The 20689-nt window shown below is 33.2% G+C and overlaps 1 protein-coding gene across 5 annotated transcripts; it reads left to right on the plus strand.

Moving 5' to 3' along the window:
* Window positions 1-971: 971 nt before the first annotated feature.
* On the plus strand, window positions 972-20155 carry LOC144853547 (uncharacterized). Of its 5 annotated transcripts, XM_078711246.1 has the most exons (37): window positions 972-1131; window positions 2653-2904; window positions 3733-3843; window positions 4039-4158; window positions 4490-4612; window positions 4727-4843; window positions 4934-5056; window positions 5169-5285; window positions 5374-5496; window positions 5610-5726; window positions 5815-5937; window positions 6051-6167; window positions 6417-6533; window positions 6945-7061; window positions 7173-7295; window positions 7408-7524; window positions 7615-7737; window positions 7850-7966; window positions 8056-8178; window positions 8282-8398; window positions 8671-8787; window positions 9200-9316; window positions 9423-9545; window positions 9649-9765; window positions 9856-9978; window positions 10089-10205; window positions 10297-10419; window positions 10758-10874; window positions 11317-11427; window positions 11877-12005; window positions 12682-12801; window positions 13123-13239; window positions 13513-13626; window positions 14067-14189; window positions 14913-14994; window positions 15286-18555; window positions 18741-20155. In XM_078711246.1, exons 1-36 carry the CDS (start codon window positions 1065-1067, stop codon window positions 15596-15598), a joined length of 4527 nt encoding a protein of 1508 aa, XP_078567372.1. In that variant the 5' UTR covers window positions 972-1064; the 3' UTR covers window positions 15599-18555; window positions 18741-20155. The 5 variants fall into 5 exon arrangements, with proteins under 5 accessions (XP_078567372.1, XP_078567374.1, XP_078567373.1 ...); XM_078711248.1 differs by lacking the exons at window positions 7173-7295; window positions 7408-7524 and having other exon boundaries at window positions 973-1131; XM_078711247.1 differs by lacking the exons at window positions 6417-6533; window positions 6945-7061 and having other exon boundaries at window positions 973-1131.
* Window positions 20156-20689: the final 534 nt, after the last annotated feature.

The raw sequence follows: 20689 nt of genomic DNA on the forward strand, positions 1-20689 counted from the left end.
TTTTGTTATCAAAAACAATGACCAAAGGTATAATCTTAAAAAAGATATCTGCACATGCGTAGAATGTCGTATTCATTAGACTGTAGCTGTGCAGTAGAAACAAATCAATATTTACAGCGAGATCTATTGTGGTAAATGTTAATTAGTTTCCAATGTATGCCTACGTTTTATGTTATCGTAAGGATGAATGATCTTGCACCAAACAAACCTATTTCAACTCTGCATGCACAATATTTCCGCTCTATATAACATGTCTTAAGAACAAGGTTAGTTTTTAAAAAGTCGAATAACATTGTTGTTTGTTATTCTGTGGACATTTTTTGGAATACAACAGATAAATCTGCAGCTGAGGTAAGCTTGATTCCCACTAGCGACGCAACGTAACGCAACCTACGCTACGTAAGAAAATATCCTTCGAAATCGAGTTTGTCCCCGCCTGCGTGAACACCTGCGATGTTTGCAGCACTGTTGCGTCGTCGGTTGTTACCACTTGTGATTACGCAATTAATACAGCACTTAGCGCCAATACGTCGCTGCGTTGCGTCGTTAGTGGGAACCACGCTTTAAGCGCAACTCAAGTAACGCAACCAATCAAGACGCGATGGATCATCCTAAATCCCGTCGTGATTGGTCAAAATGCTTGCGCTGCGCTTACGCCCTAGTCCTAGTGAGGAACCAATGTCGTGTCAAGTGGCGAAATGCTTGGCTGCGCTTACGTCATGGCCCTAGTGAGGAACCAAGTCAAGTGGCGTTTGTTACCGATTACAGAAGAATTTTAATGTCAGAGATTTATTTTTGTATAACGTATATACAAATATATAACAAAAAAGATCTTGTTGTGTTGTTTCTACCCTTTGTTCCGATGGCGTTTTGCCAATGTCAACTGCGCATGGTAACTGCGCATGGTACCACACGGTCCTGGATCAATGCATGTGAACAACAGAAATTGTATTTAAAAGGACAATTCAGCTAAATGGTATTTCATTCCAGAAACATGTAATGTACCCTACGGTTCCAATGCAACATTTGTGCACTTGTAATACAATCGAAGAAACAAATCAATCATGATAAAGTTATTGATCTTGTCGTTTTTTCTGCTGGGATTTATAGCAGATAGAACGTACTGTACGGGTAAGTCACAAACTGTTACAATCATAGTTTTTTAATATTTAAATTTAATAATACATTTAATTCTACATAGGCTAAGGTTGACGACTGCTATTGCGTATTCTATAGTGTAATACCACCATATTTTCCATCGTAAGAAGGCCATACAGTTTTATCATCGGATAAGCGCCTTGAGCACTGTTGTGAATTTGTGCGCTGTATAAGTCTTATTATTATATAGGAGGATACATCTATGGGAAAAGTATATCTAGCATTACAATAGATTAGGCTTACTAGACCTATTGTTCCATGATTCAAGTTGTATGAGAGGACTCCTATCGGAAGTACCTCAGGCTTTTGCTCTCTGGAATCTCATCATCTTAATTTATTGATTGGTTGATTGGTTAATTAATTAATTGATTGATTAATTGATTGATTGATTGACAGAATATCTATTAACGCCAGGAGTTAACGGTTTAGTCGTATATGCAACAGTAAACATCTCCACAACTTGGGGTAAACAATATTTTATGAACTTTTTTCTCATGACATTTCTCAATATTTGTAGAATAACACATGCATTTTCACCTGAATACGTTTCTAAACCCAAAATTACTTCTTATGGTTAATGTGTGATATTGTTACGACAAGACAGGATGTCTAGAGGATAATCTCCACACAAAGGAATGGGTCGCAGCAATAACATTCAATTTTTTAGACAGAAAAGTTTGGTGAACTATTTCCTCATGACATTGTTCAATATTTGAATAACATTATTTTAATTTTCACCTGAATACGTTTCTAAACATAAAATTGTTCTACTTCGTATGGTTATTGTATGATACTTTACCGACGAGACATAATGTCAGGAGGTTGATAATCTCCAGACAAAGGAATTATTCAGTCGCAACAATAACATAGAATGTTCAATTTTAGGGACAGAAATGTTTGGTTTGGTTTGGACTATTTCCTCATGACATTGTTTAATATTTGAATAACATTATTTGAATTTTCACCTGAATATACGTTTCGAAATTGTTCTACTTCGTCTGGCTAATTTGTTATGTCAGGAGGTAAATAATCTCCAGACAAAGGAATTATTTAGTCGCAACAATAATACAGAATGTTTAATTTTAAGGAAAGAAATGTTTGGTTGACTATTTCCTCATGACATTGTTCAATATTTGAATTACATCATGTGAAGTTTCACCTGAATACATGTTTAAACCTAAAAGCATACAATGAATTCAATTGGTTGTCGGATCAATAAACGTATGCTTTATAATAATAATAATAATAATAGGGAAAGACATAAATGGTCATTCTAGGTTTTAATAACAAGATCACTTTCATGAATATGAGCTTCTTTTAGATTCTTCCAAATCGAGCTTATAGTACAAAGGTGAAAGGGACTAACTTCCATTTGCAAGAAATGTACGCCATATTGCAAGACCTAAATGTCTTCATCCACTCAAAGGAATAAAAACGTTTATGCAAATAAAATCACATTGTTAAAAAAATTAAAAGATATTGTTTATATTTCAGGATATGGTGGCGGTGGACATGGCGGTGGTGGACATGGCGGTGGTGGACATGGTGGTTGGCATCCTGGCGGTGGACATGGCGGTGGACATGGCGGTTGGCATCCTGGCGGTGGACATCATGGCTGGTGGGGTCATGGCAGCGATAGTGGTGGCCATAGCAGTGATAGTAGTGAACATGGCAGTGATAGTGGTGGACAGAGCAGTGATAGTTATGGCAGTGATAGCGTCCAATCTACTACCTACGAACCAAATGGTAGGTTTTGCTATATTCTTTATACATTTATTGTTTAAGACAGAAAAGAGAGTGATTGTTTCGTGTGTACCGCTATTGTAATATTCAATTGCACTTTAGATTATTTCATTACTATAATATCCGGGATTAACCCTGGATAATACACACAATCAACTATCTGAACCTGTCTGTACTACTTGCAAATAAATAAATGCATGCAGATAAAATAAATCGGTGTAAACAAGCCTAGTCTCTATTATGTAGACGAATTCAAGTGATTCCTTAATTGTTTGGAAGTTATTCTTGTCCCCATTAAATGCAACCAACCTTGTACACATCACGGTTGTATAACAGTGGAACGGTTAACCTATTGTCTTTGCATCAATAATATTATTCGTTTGCCTAAAGAATGACACGACAATTTCTATCTAAGCTCACATAGAGGCCACCAAGGGAAATCTATTTATTTATTTATTCAATTTCTGCCATATTCAATACATAGAAAAAACAAAAATAAAAGGCAAGGAAAGACCAAACAGGTGCTAAACACAGAAATAAACCAACAAACAAATTACATTCTACAATTAAAGCATCTACAAGAAAGCCACCAACTAATACATACGTTTTGAACATCAATATTATTTAAAAAATTAGTATTGAAATCATTTATTATATTATTGTATTTTCCTAATTATTTACCAGATAAAATCTAATTAGAAATGGAAATAATAAATACTTATGTGTGACTGTTTTTAACAATTATCAACAAATATAGTGATTTCCACATCTGTTTGAGTTTTATATGATAATACAATGCAGTTAATATGCTAATCATGTTTACGTATTTAGAAATGGAATGTTCAAGTAACCCGTGTTTACATGGCCAATGTCTTGAACGATCAGATTCTGGATATGTCTGTTCATGCGAAGATGGTTGGACAGGGGTGAACTGCGAAACATGTACGTATCTCAATTATCAACATTAGGCCTAGCTTGTACGGCTTTTCAATCTTCTGATCAGTGGATGTGAGGAGGGCGGGGGTGGAGGTGGTCATACGAACACAAGCAGCCACAAGTGGACATTTAGTCTCTGTGGATTTGTTTTAAGCTAGCTCTGATTTACCATTACAATATAATCTTCTTTTTGTTCAATAGCGACAAATGGGTGTATGTCAGAGCCTTGCTTAAACGGGGGAACTTGTAATGATCTTGGTAATGATTGCGATTATCGATGTGATTGTCCAGCAGGATTTCAGGGTCAAAATTGCGAATCAGGTACAGTTTACAGACGTTTTATTTTAATTTATTCTCGAATGAAATAAATGAATTCATAATTGCGACGTAACAATAAACAATTTTATGAAATGTTAACTTCAATGCTTCGCCAACATCAAACAATGAAAGTAACTCAATTGAATCCTTATCTATATTTGATGCCATCCACCTTGGAAAATTCCTTTTTTTAAACAAATGATGGTTTGATTACTCTTGTTGAAATATTGTACATTGTTTTATGTATTCACGTTTTAAAATGTATCCTTCCTCACCAACAGTTTTTTTTCTCGAATTTATAAAATCGTTATTGATTCATTTTCTTTCTTTCCAGAAATTGTGGGTTGCGGCCTGACCCCGTGTTTGAATGGTGGAGTTTGTGTAAGCCTCTCACCAGATGGCCTACAGTACAGATGTGACTGTTTATATGCGTGGATCGGTACACAATGTGAAACAGGTAACGTATAAGTAAATATTCATAAAAATGAAAATGTATCATCAATATAATATGTCCGACAGAAATGTATCCGACAGAAATGTATCTATAAAAGAATAATTCGTGTAATTTTAGACCGAAATGGATGCAACCTAAACCCGTGCTTAAATAGTGGACAATGTGTTGATATTGTGACTGGAGGATACCAATGTAATTGTATGGACGGTTATTCTGGTGTCAACTGTGAGATCGGTAAGTAATTTTATTATGTTTAGAACTCTTCAAATTGAGTTAAAGATTTTTTTTCAGTAGGCCTACATGTACCTTTTCTCTCTAATCTAGAAATTGTGGGCTGTGGCCTGACCCCGTGTATGAATGGTGGAGTTTGTGTAAGTCTCTCACCAGATGGCCTACAGTACAGATGTGACTGTTTATATGCGTGGATTGGTACACATTGTGAAACAGGTAAACACTTGATGAAAAATAAAAGTAATATTTATAGAAACCAATTTAAACCACTTTGTAGTGATTCAACAAATTGGTTACGTTTTTTCTTCTTAAATTGTTATAATTTTAGACCGAAATGGATGCAACCTAAACCCGTGCTTAAATAACGGACAATGTGTTGACATTGTGACTGGAGGATACCAATGTAATTGTATGGACGGTTATTCTGGTGTCAACTGTGAGATCGGTAAGTTAATGTCTTTTCTTTTGAACTCTTCAAATTGAGTTAAAGATTAGGGTTTTTCTGTAAGCCTACATATACTTTTTCTTTCCAGAAATTGTAGGTTGTGGCCTGACGCCGTGTATGAATGGTGGAGTTTGTGTAAGTCTCTCACCAGATGGCCTACAGTACAGATGTGACTGTTTATATGCGTGGATTGGCACACATTGTGAAACAGGTAAATGAAAGAGGACAATATACAGTAGTAGGCCTATATTGAATATTCTTATAAGGATGAATTAAATTGTTAATGACGGACAGAACTTTATTAAATATTTTCTCAATTCTTAGACCGAGATGGATGCAACCTAAACCCGTGCTTAAATAGTGGACAATGTGTTGATATTGTGACTGGAGGATACCAATGTAATTGTATGGACGGTTATTCTGGTGTCAACTGTGAGATCGGTAAGAGAATGTCTTTTCTTTTGAACTCTTCAAATTGAGTTAAAGATTAAGGTTTTTCTGTAAGCCTACATATACTTTTGCTTTCCAGAAATTGTAGGTTGCGGCCTGAACCCGTGTATGAATGGTGGAGTTTGTGTAAGCCTCTCACCAGATGGCCTACAGTACAGATGTGACTGTTTATATGCGTGGATTGGCACACATTGTGAAACAGGTAAATGAAAGAGGACAATATACAGTAGTAGGCCTATATTGAATATTCTTATAAGGATGAATTAAATTGTTAATGACGGACAGAACTTTATTAAATATTTTCTCAATTCTTAGACCGAAATGGATGCGATCTGAACCCGTGCTTAAATAGTGGACAATGTGTTGACATTGTGACTGGAGGATACCAATGTAATTGTATGGACGGTTATTCTGGTGTCAACTGTGAGATCGGTAATTTAATTTCTTTATAATTTGTATTCTTTATAATTGTATTCGTTCATGAGAAGATGTTTACAACCAGAAGATCAGAACGAACTTCTATCTAAAATTAGGTGAACAAGATGTAGCCAAAAATAAAGGTGGTGTCAATATTTGAATCGTGTTCTTTACTTAATTCAACAGAGATTTATCGACATGCCAAACTATCGATAAATATGTAGAAGCATAATTGATATACTAATACTGCCTTGTGTTTTATAGTGGAAACAGTATGCGACTCAAATCCATGTCTAAACGGACAGTGCTTTACAATCTCGGCTGGTAACAGTTATTTCTGTCTCTGTAACGAAGGATGGAAAGGACACAATTGTGAAGAAGGTATTATATTTCTGTTTCACAATTACATTATGTTTTTCGAGGTGATACTACAATATGATTGAGCTGACGAGGTGGACCCGTAGATGAATTTATTAGGAAGAAAATATATTTGTTAAATGTTGCTCGAAAAGAAATTGTAATGAAAAATATAATTAGATTTCAATTTCAATCATTAATAAGTTCTTTTGTTTGTTTTTTGTTTTTTTGTTGTTTTTTTTTGCAATAAGGCTTGTTTTCCAACACTAAATGTGATATATTCAGGTCACAGTAACTTTGACTACTCTTTGTTTTGTTAGACTCTTGGGATGTTCTTTGTCATATTGTTGGTATTTATACCAATCTAAGAGCTTGGAGCAGAGTCAATACTGTCAATATTTTTTTTTTAATTAACTCAAAATTTTAATTATTTAGAAATATCCCCTTGTGATAGCAATCCCTGTGTAAATGGAAATTGTGTTTCGAGTTCTTCTTTGGATTCCTATATCTGTAGTTGTTACGATGGATTTACGGGTCATAATTGTAATCAAGGTAAAGCTGTTTCACGTGTATTAGTTTAGGCAGTTCGCAGCTGAATGTGCAATGTGTGTACATAATAGTTTTATGCAAAATCTTAATTGGTTAAATTTCATTCTTTTCTAGAAATCGTGGGTTGCGGCCTGACGCCGTGTTTGAATGGTGGAGTTTGTGTAAGCCTCTCACCAGATGGCCCACAGTACAAATGTGACTGTTTATATGCATGGATTGGTACACATTGTGAAACAGGTAAACACTTGATGAAAAATAAAAGTAATATTTATAGAAACCAATTTAAACCACTTTGTAGTGATTCAACAAATTGGTTACGTTTTTTCTTCTTAAATTGTTATAATTTTAGACCGAAATGGATGCAACCTAAACCCGTGCTTAAATAGTGGACAATGTGTTGATATTGTGACTGGAGGATACCAATGTAATTGTATGGACGGTTATTCTGGTGTCAACTGTGAGATCGGTAAGTAATTTTATTATGTTTAGAACTCTTCAAATTGAGTTAAGATTTTTTTTTCAGTCGGCCTACATGTACCTTTTCTCTCTAATCTAGAAATTGTAGGTTGCGGCCTGAACCCGTGTATGAATGGTGGAGTTTGTGTAAGCCTCTCACCAGATGGCCTACAGTACAGATGTGACTGTTTATATGCGTGGATTGGTACACATTGTGAAACAGGTAAACACTTGATGAAAAATAAAAGTAATATTTATAGAAACCAATTTAAACCACTTTGTAGTGATTCAACAAATTGGTTACGTTTTTTCTTCTTAAATTGTTATAATTTTAGACCGAAATGGATGCAACCTAAACCCGTGCTTAAATAGTGGACAATGTGTTGACATTGTGACTGGAGGATACCAATGTAATTGTATGGACGGTTATTCTGGTGTCGACTGTGAGATCGGTAAGTAATTTTATTATGTTTAGAACTCTTCAAATTGAGTTAAGATTTTTTTTCAGTCGGCCTACATGTACCTTTTCTCTCTAATCTAGAAATTGTGGGTTGCGGCCTGACCCCTTGTATGAATGGTGGAGTTTGTGTAAGCCTCTCACCAGATGGCCTACAGTACAGATGTGAGTGTTTATATGCATGGATTGGTACACATTGTGAAACAGGTAACGTATAAGTAAATATTCATAAAAATGAAAATGCATGATCAATGTAAAAAATTATGTCCGACTGAAATGTATCTATATGATATAATTCCTGTAATTTTAGACCGAAATGGGTGCAACCTAAACCCGTGCTTAAATAGTGGACAATGTGTTGATATTGTGACTGGAGGATACCAATGTAATTGTATGGACGGTTATTCTGGTGTCAACTGTGAGATCGGTAATTTAATTTCTTTATAATTTTTATTCTTTATAATTGTATTCGTTCATGAGAAGATGTTTACAACCAGAAGATCAGAACGAACTTCTATCTAAAATTAAGGTGAACAAGATGTAGCCAAAAATAAACCGATAAACTCTCCCTCTTAAAGGTGGTGTCAATATTTGAATCGTGTTCTTTACTTAATTCAACAGAGATTTATCGACATGCCAAACTATCGATAAATATGTAGAAGCATAATTGATATACTAATACTGCCTTGTGTTTTATAGTGGAAACAGTATGCGACTCAAATCCATGTCTAAACGGACAGTGCTTTACAATTTCGGCTGGTAACAGTTATTTCTGTCTCTGTAACGAAGGATGGAAAGGACACAATTGTGAAGAAGGTATTATATTTCTGTTTCACAATTACATTATGTTTTTCAAGGTGATACTACAATATGATTGAGCTGACGAGGTGGACCCGTAGATGAATTTATTAGGAAGAAAATATATTTGTTAAATGTTGCTCGAAAAGAAATTGTAATGAAAAATATAATTAGATTTCAATTTCAATCATTAATAAGTTCTTTTGTTTGTTTTTTGTTTTTTGGTTTTTTTTTGCAATAAGGCTTGCTTTCCAACACTAAATGTGATATATTCAGGCCACAGTAACTTTGACTCCTCTTTGTTTTGTTAGACTCTTGGGATGTTCTTTGTCATATTGTTGGTATTTACACCAATCTAAGAGTTTGGAGCAGAGTCAATACTGTCAATATTTTTTTTTTAATTAACTCAGAATTTCGTTTAATTATTTAGAAATATCACCTTGTGATAGCAATCCCTGTGTAAATGGAAATTGTGTTTCGAGTTCTTCTTTGGATTCCTATATCTGTAGTTGTTACGACGGATTTACGGGTCATAATTGTAATCAAGGTAAGTTTCACGTAGTATTAGTTTATGCAGTTCGCAGCTGAATGTGCACTGTGTACATAATAGTTTTATGCAAAATCGTAATTGGTTAAATTTCATTTTTATCTAGAAATCGTGGGTTGCGGCCTGACGCCGTGTATGAATGGTGGAGTTTGTGTAAGCCTCTCACCAGATGGCCTACAGTACAAATGTGACTGTTTATATGCGTGGATTGGTACACATTGTGAAACTGGTAACGTATAAGTAAATATTCATAAAAATGAAAATGCATGATCAATGTAATAAATTATGTCCGACAGAAATGTATCTATATGATATAATTCCTGTAATTTTAGACCGAAATGGATGCAACCTAAACCCGTGCTTAAATAACGGACAATGTGTTGATCTTGTGACTGGAGGATACCAATGTAATTGTATGGACGGTTATTCTAGTGTCAACTGTGAGATCGGTAAGTAATTTTATTATGTTTAGAACTCTTCAAATTGAGTTAAAGATTTTTTTTCAGTCGGCCTACATGTACCTTTTCTCTCTAATCTAGAAATTGTAGGTTGCGGCCTGAACCCGTGTTTGAATGGTGGAGTTTGTGTAAGCCTCTCACCAGATGGCCTACAGTACAGATGTGACTGTTTATATGCGTGGATCGGTACACATTGTGAAACAGGTAAACACTTGATTAAAAATAAAAGTAATATTTATAGAAACCAATTTAAACCACTTTGTAGTGATTTAACAAATTGGTTACGTTTTCTTCTTAAATTGTTATAATCTTAGACCGAAATGGATGCAACCTAAACCCGTGCTTAAATAACGGACAATGTGTTGATATTGTGACTGGAGGATACCAATGTACTTGTATGGACGGTTATTCTGGTGTCAACTGTGAGATCGGTAAGTTAGTTTCATTTATATTCCCCTTTTTTGTTTATTTCCAAAGTCTTATGTAAATCTGAGGGTGTTTTCATTTTTCCTTTCTTTCTAGAAATTGTGGGTTGCGGCCTGACCCCTTGTATGAATGGTGGAGTTTGTGTAAGCCTCTCACCAGATGGCCTACAGTACAAATGTGACTGTTTATATGCATGGATTGGTACAAATTGTGAAACAGGTAAAATGATAATAAAGAAAAGAATTTCAGACTTATAAATAATTCATACATACAAGTCATTTTAAAGAGTGTCTCTTATTTCAACTTAACTTCATCAGAAACCGTGTTTAGTGTTTAGTTATTAGTAAAGTGAAATGAAATGAAAATTGTAATTGATAGTTTGCGAGTCCACTTAAAAGTGTGCAATTGAAACATTTCAAAAAGTTTTCTTTTTGTTTATTTATTTCTGTGTAATATTTTGTTTTCACGCAGTACAGACAATGTTGTAAATAAACAGTCACAATGTATAAACGAAATGGAATTTCAACATTAATACTAACACTTCGATTTTGTTTTAGAACGAAATGGTTGTAACCTGATCCCGTGCCTAAACAATGGTATTTGTGTCGATGTTGACACTGGAGGATACCTATGTGATTGTATTGACGGATATTCTGGTGATAACTGCGAGATTGGTTAGTTTTTTGTTTTAAAATGTTGGAATACTTCTTTGAAATTCTCACTCTTGACGCAATCATTATCATCATCATCATCATATTATCATCATCATAATCATATTATCATCATTATATTATCATCATCATCATCATTATTATTATTATCATCATGATCATTATCAACATCATCACCATCATCATCATCATCATCATCGTCATCATCACCATCATCATCTTTATCATCATTATCGTCGTCGTCATAATTCAGTATTTGCTATAATTGTTGGCCTCCAGATAGTTCTCAATAGCTTCATTGGTTCTTCTACTCTCTTTTCTTCAGTGTACAACAGTGTAGCTACTGTGACATACATTTGATCTTATTGGTTTAGTTCACATTGTTTTACTTTACTTATTTAAAATACTAGTCGTAATATTTTTTATTTCAATTTTGTATGTGTAGTGGAAACAGCATGTGATTCTAGCCCATGTCTTAACGGACAGTGTCTGATAACGTTAGACAACTACATATGCCACTGCGATGAAGGATGGGATGGACAAAACTGTGAAGAAGGTATAGAAATTAGAAACTATGCCCCTAGTCATTGGAGAGATTATCTACGTGTGTGAGTGACTAGCTACCACAAGTTCCTTGCAATGCAATGTAATATATTACTAAAGAGCAATGTCCTTGTTCTGTTCCGAGAGCTTAAACTCTGTCTACACTGTCAACAACTGTGACAAAAAAATGTGATGTGCCCATATATGGCCTTGATGATGTCATGTCACTACCATATTTGGGCACATCACACTTTTTTGTCAAACTAGTTTGATAGTGTAGACAGATACTTTGACGGATATATCATCATTTGTGAAATAGCACTTTGGTTAGAGGGATTACCGTTTCAGCTTTCAACAATTAGATTGAGACAGTTATCCGTTTGCTGGAGAAATCGTAACATATATTTTATATTATCACATACACCAGTTTTGTTACTTAATTATTTTTAATTGTTTACTTAGAAATCGATATGGACATGGAGTGCTTAAGTAACCCATGCGTACATGGAGAGTGTTTTGAACCGACTTTGGATCGTCTTGGATATTTCTGTTCCTGTGAAGATAACTGGACAGGAGCCAACTGTGAAATATGTAGGTCTATATAATAAGTGTAAATAGTATTAATACCAATATCACTGGTGCTAAAGGGTGTTCCTTATTCACCGTATACAAAACTACATAACTACAGCTTATATCTAGCAAACAGAGGATAGTAATTTTAGGAAAACGTAATTGTTGTATAATTGTATACGAAGCAACAGTAACTAAGAATCAAATATAATATGTTAGGTAATTTTTTTTCAATTCACTTGGCCAGTCATTTAGATTTTTACTAGTTTTGATGTTGTGCTCGTTTATTTTAATGTTTTTATATGATGTATTGTGTGGTTCTCAATTTTTGATGTTATTTTATGCTATCTTTTTAAAACATTTTAAATATTTTAAGTACCTTTTAATAATGTAAAAAATTGTCACAATTCAGTTTTTTTGTGAAGATGATTTTAATAAATATACCATTATGAATGAATGAAAGTTGATATCTAGCAAACGGGGGATACATTTTATGACAATATGTCATTGTTGTGCAATTACAATCATAAAAAATCGGTGGTTAATTGATGTACCCTATGCTATGTTTTCAAAACATACAGTACTATTGGTTCTATTAAATAATTCACCAAAATTGTAAAGTTTTGTCAAGCTGAGAAAACGATTGCACGATGATGATATCACCACATTCTTCTGATTATTCGGTTTCTTTCAATAGCTACTGATGGATGTGCTGTCGAACCTTGTTTAAACGGAGGTAAATGCATTGATGTTGACCAACAGGGTAACTATGAATGTGAATGTCCAGCAGGATTTGAGGGTCATGACTGCCAAACAGGTACATTATCACAGATTATTACAAAAAGGGGGAAACATACTTAAATTAAATAAACAAAATTATCAACCAACTTACACACAATGGTCGTCTCTCCCTAATGTTACGTGGTGCAGTGTGAACACGTTTGTTGTAGAAGAAAAACGAATGACCACCATTCACACGATTGTGCAAAATATTGATAGGACTACACATTTCCCAAAAGATTACCATATTCACGGATTATTAACTGTAGGTCGACTGTGGAAAGAATATTAAGTAAACATTTGTAATCAGAAGCGTTTTTTATAAAATAATATTAAATGCTATCATTTTATTTTACAGTGGAAAACTTGTGTAAATCTAGCCCTTGTCTGAATGGTGTGTGTTTTAACATCCAGAGTTTAATGACGTTTTACTGTTTATGCGACGAACATTGGACCGGGACCCTCTGTGATACGGGTTAGTATAACTATATCAGGGCAGTATTTCGAAAAATGACTTTGAGTAAGCAAAAAATCTGATTTTAAAAAATACAATTTTCTGATCGATAGAAACTCGTACACTAACTCCTAAGAATTAGTCAGTATGATCGAACAATGTAGGCCAGAGCTGCTAAACATGTCTTAATATAACATTAACAAATGTGGTTAAAAAAGTCAAATGTAAATAATAAATATAGGCATAATGTATACTACAGTATTATAGCAAATTTCATTAATGTCTTATTTCCAGAAATGGCGTGCAATAACAATCCTTGTGTGAACGCGTTGACTTGTATCGATCGACCCAATGGCGAGTACACGTGCATCTGCCAGGCTGGCTGGTCCGGAGACAGATGTGATGAATGTGAGTTTAATTTATGTGGGAAAAAAGTATATTTGTATCAATTATTTGTAATAGATATGTCTTCTTATCTTCTATATACTCTAAAATGTATATTCGTAATGTTCAAATCAATCAATCAAAAATAACATTTATTGCTAAAATGGTGACGTCACCAATGAAGAAAATGCTTGTGTCAGGGACGCCAAAACAAAATAAAATATATATATATATAAATCACAGAAATGAAAACAACAAGCGGGTGGCTTCCATGGACTTAATGGAAGTCTCCCTGGTCCTTTTGTATATTTTTTGCTTTGTATTTTTTTTTTCTTTTGGATCAAAATAAACTGATTTGTGACTTGTGTGTGACAATGAAAAAAATGATGAAATTAAAAAAATAAAAATAACAAAATTAACAAAAACATGACCGCTAATGTTAAATTAATGTTTTGCCATTCCAGTTGAAAGAACCACCATACCGACAATGAAGACAACATTGGGGCTAGTTGACTCACAGGTAACCAACCCAAATGCTGTCGACACCAACAAGAAAACTCAGGAGTATTTCAGCCGACATTTAATGGGTACGTACGTCATCAAATATATTAGGACTGTCAAAATGAAGACAGAAAAGCATGTTCATAAAAATATTAACAACTTATCAACCTATTGATTTTGTCATATTAGGAAGGTTAAGTTCAGTATATTTAGTTGTTATGGTAATACGTTTATTTGTTTCATTTATTTATTTTCCACACATTGAACAAAAGGAACAGATATATGAACTATAAGAAAAGAAATATTCTATTGATTCATTTTGATGGTTGGAATATAGATCTTGTCATTGTATATGATGATTGTGAGGTAGGCTATATATACACCTTAAAACCCACTGCACAGTAATGACCTACGTTTAAAAGCGTGTGATGGAAAGTAAAAACGAGTGTATATACATTGCATTTGTAATGTATATGCATGTTAGATCGGTATTCATTCATTCATTCATTCAGTCATTTCTTTTATTTCGAGTAGTACATCCATTCATTCATTTCCTTTCTTTCGCATAGTACATCCATTCATTCATTTCCTTTATTTCGTATAGTACATCCATATACAAAACATACAAACCAAAAAGAGAAAAAAAATCACCAGGAAATGAACAATAGCAACTTCCACAAAACCAACCTACAATATCCTAAAATATCAATTTGCACCAACGCTATGATTGATTGTGGAAGTACGTTAACTAAAGTAACGTTCGTTCACATGTCATATTTAAAAAATGTCTTTTAAATAATGTTATGTAGGTGTGGTTCCTGTTGTTGGTATTTCTGCTGCGATTATCGTCATGGTATTTATAGTTTTAGCCTGTTGCATTTGCAAACCTAGGTAAGGCAAACGATTATGATTGTGTCAGCTTAATATCTATATAACATCACGTTCACACGTAGAAAGTAGCTCATGATTAAACGTCATGATCAAGGAAATTATTAGTTATTTTGAATGACTTATAACGTGACACATGTTACAAATTATATAGGCACATTAAAACAGTCGGTATCTTTTGTTAAAATTACTTTTATTATAATACTGAATATATTAATTATAATTAATGAATATATATTATTATAAAAATCGCACATTACATTTTTCTGAAATATGATTTGACTATTTTTACAGAAAGGATATAAAACCTGCTAACGATTTCAACGGGTATAATAACCCTATTGTAATAGGACATATCCCAGACGAAAAATCCAAGATGAGTGATTACGTCACAGAGCCTGTTGGTAATATATATGAGGGATTACCAGAAAAGAAGACATACCCATATATGGATGATGACGTCATGGAGCCTATTGGCAATGTCTATGAGGTATTACCAGAAAAGAAGACATACTCGTATACCGGAGGTGTGTATGCGCACACTGAGGATCAGAAACAACACACGCCTACAAGTACATACTTGGATTTGACGAAAAATATGTATTAAACATGCTGGGCACTACGTACATATTTGTTTAGGATTGAATATGTACAGAATTTGTTTATTACTGACAAGAACATTAAGAGCCATTGTCTGTAAAAATCAAAGATTTGGTGGCAGATGTAAAAAAATGGATTTCGCTCAAATTTTTACCATGAATAGACATTTCAATAAAAAGCATATCTACAACATTCATTTTAATTTTTAGCCTCCGTTGCCATGACAACGGTCAATTATCCAAATTTTGATGTTTTTGCCATTTTTCACAGATTTTCTATAGTGAAAAAGTACAAACTTGTATACTTATATTTTAACTAAAAATACTTACAGTATACAGTTTTTGTTTATTGCAGTGTAAACAACATGTATTGAGTTCCATTTAATGTAGAAAAAAAAAATTTACAAAATGGAGTTTGGTTGATACCATTATTTTAAAAAGGGGTGTTTTTAAAAAATATTTTTTTTATAAAAGTATACCTCATAAACGTACCTATAACTTCCAAAGTGGTGTTTTTATATCAATGAACTTTTGTAATTTGATAGTCAATAGGTTTGTCAACAATAATCACGAAAAAAACACTGGGGTAAATTTCGTACATAGGTTTCGTGTTGCCAGGAAAATACGAAAAATACAAAAAAATACAAACAAAATATCAACAAACAAAACACATGAAACACAATTTAAATATGGCTAATACAATAATAAAATGTATATGTGGCTTGTCATAATGCTACTAGAGTCATACGAATAGTTTAGATAAAATATGAGAATGTGTTGCCAGGTTTATTTCAATTAATTGCCAGAAAAACAGTATTTTGCATTGAAATATTTAGTTGATGGAAAATAATGTTAAACTTTGAAATAATTTTGTCAATGGTTTTTATAAATTTTTACATCTATTTTGTGTAAAGAGACACAGAAAGATCTCCCAAAAAATCTGACCTTGTAAATAGGTCATTTGAGGTCAAAAGGGGTCAGAATGCAAAACAGGACAGGTCCCCACTTTACTACAACTATTAATGTTTAATTTAAAAATAAAAAATACAAGATAGTTCATAAAAAATTCTCAACAATTTTCATTTTTTACCTATAGTGTTACCTTAGCAACCATTTCTATGTGTAACTAAGGAAAGTAATTTTGAAAAAAAACCGTAAAAAATGGCGTTTTTATGAATACAAAGAATTTATTGCATTTGTAATTTTTCTCAATTTTACTTCTACTGCATTCTGATAATCTTAAAGTGATGACAAACTTGACCTTGTAAATTCATTCATTTTGAGGTCAAATGAGGTCAACATTTTACCATAGTAACTGTTTCTATGCTAAAATATTTTTAAAATAAGGGGTTTTTTATAAATACAAAACATTTTTTCTACATAGTTTTACATTTCTACTACCAAATTTACTTTAAATACTGAATCCTAATAATCTCAGAAAGAAAGTCTTGACAAATCTGAATAAAGGTAAAAAATTGACCTTTAGTGTTATCTTAAACCTGTTTACGTAACTAAGGATATTTTTTTTAAATAAAATATGGAGTTTTCATGAAAAAAAAAATTATATTTTACATATTGAGGTCAAATGACATCAACATTTTACCTATAGTGTACTGTAGCAACTGTTTCTATACGTAACTAAGTACCATATTTTTAATATGGGGTTTCATGACTACAAACAATTGATTACATAGCTTTACTACCTTTTCCCAAATTTACTTACCTACTGAATCCCAGAAAATGTCTGACCTTGTGAAAGGGTCATTTGTTGGGTCAAATTATGTCAAAATGTATTATTTATGTTATCTTAGAACCTGTTTCTATGCGTAACTAAGGATAATTGTTTTTTTAAATACAATTGAACCTCCCGTAAGTGGCCATCCTCGGGACCTGGAAAAGTGGCCGCTTACGGGCGGTGACCCCTTACGGGAGGTTCTGCCGATAAAGGGCCAAAATCACGTATTATGGCTATATACGATATTCTTAACGAAAAGAGCCTCTCAATTTTCCATCTAATTGTATTATTATTATTTATAATCAGGTGGTTTAGTATTTTTTAGCATTTTTAGACAAATTTTAAAAGCTTTTATCATATAAAAAATGGTCGGTCAAAATCTGTGTAGTTTTCTCATCTCTTCACAGTAATGTTTTTAAAACCGCTTCGAAATAAAGCTAATATATAAAGAAATACAATAAACATGGACCTCTAATTCATAGGTCCATGCAATAAGTATCACATTTTTCAGGTGGCCGCTTACGGGAGGTCATTTATCATACAAAAAATCTCATTTTTAGTATAAAAAGGTGCCCGCAGCTGCTTACGGGAGGTGGCCGCTTACGGTAGGTACCAAATGCACTAATTAGATAGAACAAACAGGCTTTTCAAAGTGCATTCGTTAAGGAAGGTGGCCGTTTACGGGAGGTGCCCGCTGTAAATAAAATATGGGGTTTTCATGAACAAAAATAATCACAGAATCCTTACGAATATGACCTTGTGAAATGGTAATTTGAAAATGCTAATAAGGGATGCCTGCTAATAATCTACAAATTCAAATTTGTATAAGATAAGTATGAAAAATCTAAAGAATATCTTAATTTTAGACCATAGTAACTGTTGCTATGCATAACTAAGGGAAATTAAATAATTATCAGATAATTATTAATTAATAATTACTACTGAATCCAACCATCACAGTAAAAAAAATATAGAATTTAAAACCAATATTTAATATAAAGTGTGATATTTTACATGCTGACCTTAAATGAAATGAAATTTCACATCAGGGCTTCAATATTTGTTATGTAGCATTAACATATCTGAGTATATCATTGACTTTTGATTGGTTCAATTTTGGGGAGGGGAAAGTGGTAGATCCAGGAGTTTTAAATAGTTAGGGGGTTGGAGACGAGGGTCTAAAAACTTAACTTTATGTCCTATCTTTTGTATTGCAATTTTTAACTTGGGGTGGGTGGGGGCTTGGAGAAAGGTGGAGGGGGTGGGATGGAGGAGTTTGAATCGGTCTATTGGTTAGGGCGATGGTAGCGGCAGTGTGGGTTGTGCTTGAATGCATGAATTTGAAACTCTATAGTGGATGATCGACCAAAGTGTTGCAGTTTATCTTTTTGTGGTTATTGTCGGTGTAAGGGGAGGTGGGGTGGGGGTGTAGTCGGAAGTGGTGGTGGATGGGCATGTGGGGTCTGTTTAGGTTAGCAAATAAAAGAAGTAAAAAAATGAAAGAGGAGCTTCAAAATAAGAGATGAGTAATCTGTTGCAAAGGAAAAAAAATTCACAACGATATGATAATTTATTCAAATTTACAGGGGATAAACCTATAAAATGACATTAAAACTGGGAATTACAGAATCTATAATTAAAAATATTGGTTTTTTTTCTCACAACACAACTAGAACTATATAAAACATTAAGAATTTTTCTGACAAATGAGTTTCAAATCAGATAACCAAAGAAAATAAAATGTTTTTACCAATATACCATGTTTTTTTTTTATAAAAATGCCTATGTTTCTCGCAACACTGCTTGTAGATTTTTAAAATACCCCAGTATTTTATTTTAGAAATCACTTATTAAACATTAGAACTACCTATTTGTAATAAATCAGCTAAAAAAAAACACCACTTTGGGCATTATGGTGAAGTAAAGTTTAGTTGCATTTAACAATTAAAAAAAAGTGAAAAACACCCCTTTTTAAATAAATGGTATCTCCCAAAGTATGAAATCAAAAATTAAAAAAAAATATGAAACAGGTACACAATGCATTGTTATTATGCATACACTAATTATTTTTTATAATTAAATGAACAAAACAAAAATACCGTTCATCAAAGTAGTACCAATATCCATTTTAAAAAACCTTAAAAAAGGACAAAATTTGTCAAAAACACAAATTTGGCCGTTGCCATGGAAATATATGTGTGAAATAAAAAATACTTCATATTTGATTTCTCTCAACACATATATAGCCATGTGCAAAATTTGAAAGAAATCCATTTTTTTGAGTCTGCCACTATTTTTGATATTTCTTTGATTCTTACAGACAATGGCTCTTAATTTCCCTTGTGTACAGATAAATGAAATGAATATTGAATAAGTAAACAATATTAATATCAAGTTCAGCTAATCCCTACTAATCGAAATGATCGATATCTAATTCACTTCAACTTTTTAATAGTTAACAGTAGCAGCAATTGATAATCAATACTAATCAATAATAATGTCGCGCGTATATAATTAATAATACACTATAATTAGTGTCAAAGTATTTGAGTTCTTGCCATTACATTATTTGAATAATTGTAATCAAATATCACTCGTCGTTCATTTTAACGAATTTAATCGTAATTGAATCGGATGCATATACACAGTAATATATATACAGAATTCTGAATAGCTAGATATTTATATTTATATTTTTTTATGCGAAATATTACTATTATAGGCTTACTGCAATTAAATAATGTTTTGTGTTAAAATAAAATACGCTTGGTGGGGATTGGTGGAAGTTACGATAAGTTTAACGACAAAATAAAAGCCAATTTCATGGCCATATGCATTTGTAATAAGTAATGATTTTATACAGACAGACGGGCATATATTACTATGGCAGGTCAATACGATATTCCTGTCGTATATAAGAAGGGATCACTGTCCCATCATTCAACGTCTCGAATAATTAACAAACTACTGTAATGCACATAGGCTTGTATCTTAATGACTTGCAACAGTCAGTTAAGATGTATCTAATGACAGCTGTGAATTTTGATGACAAATTGCTTATCTATTTCATTTTAAAATAAAGTTTAATACTAAAGAAAATAATGTTGATTGCGTTTATTTCCACCACAGTTTAACTACAGTTTACCACGTGTAGGTGGTGGTTTAAGCGTGGTTCCCACTAGAACGCAACGCAACGCAGCGACGTATCGACGCAAGGTGCTCTGTATTGCGTAATCACAAGTGGAAACCGACGATGCAACAGTGCTGCAAACATCGCAGGTTTGATTTCACGCAGGCGGGGGCAAACTCAATTATTAGAAGGGAATTTTCTTACGTTGTGTCGGTTGCGTTGCGTCGCTAGTGG

Source organism: Antedon bifida, chromosome 10, assembly GCF_963402885.1.
Source record: "Antedon bifida chromosome 10, ecAntBifi1.1, whole genome shotgun sequence".
Lineage (NCBI taxonomy): Eukaryota > Metazoa > Echinodermata > Crinoidea > Comatulida > Antedonidae > Antedon > Antedon bifida.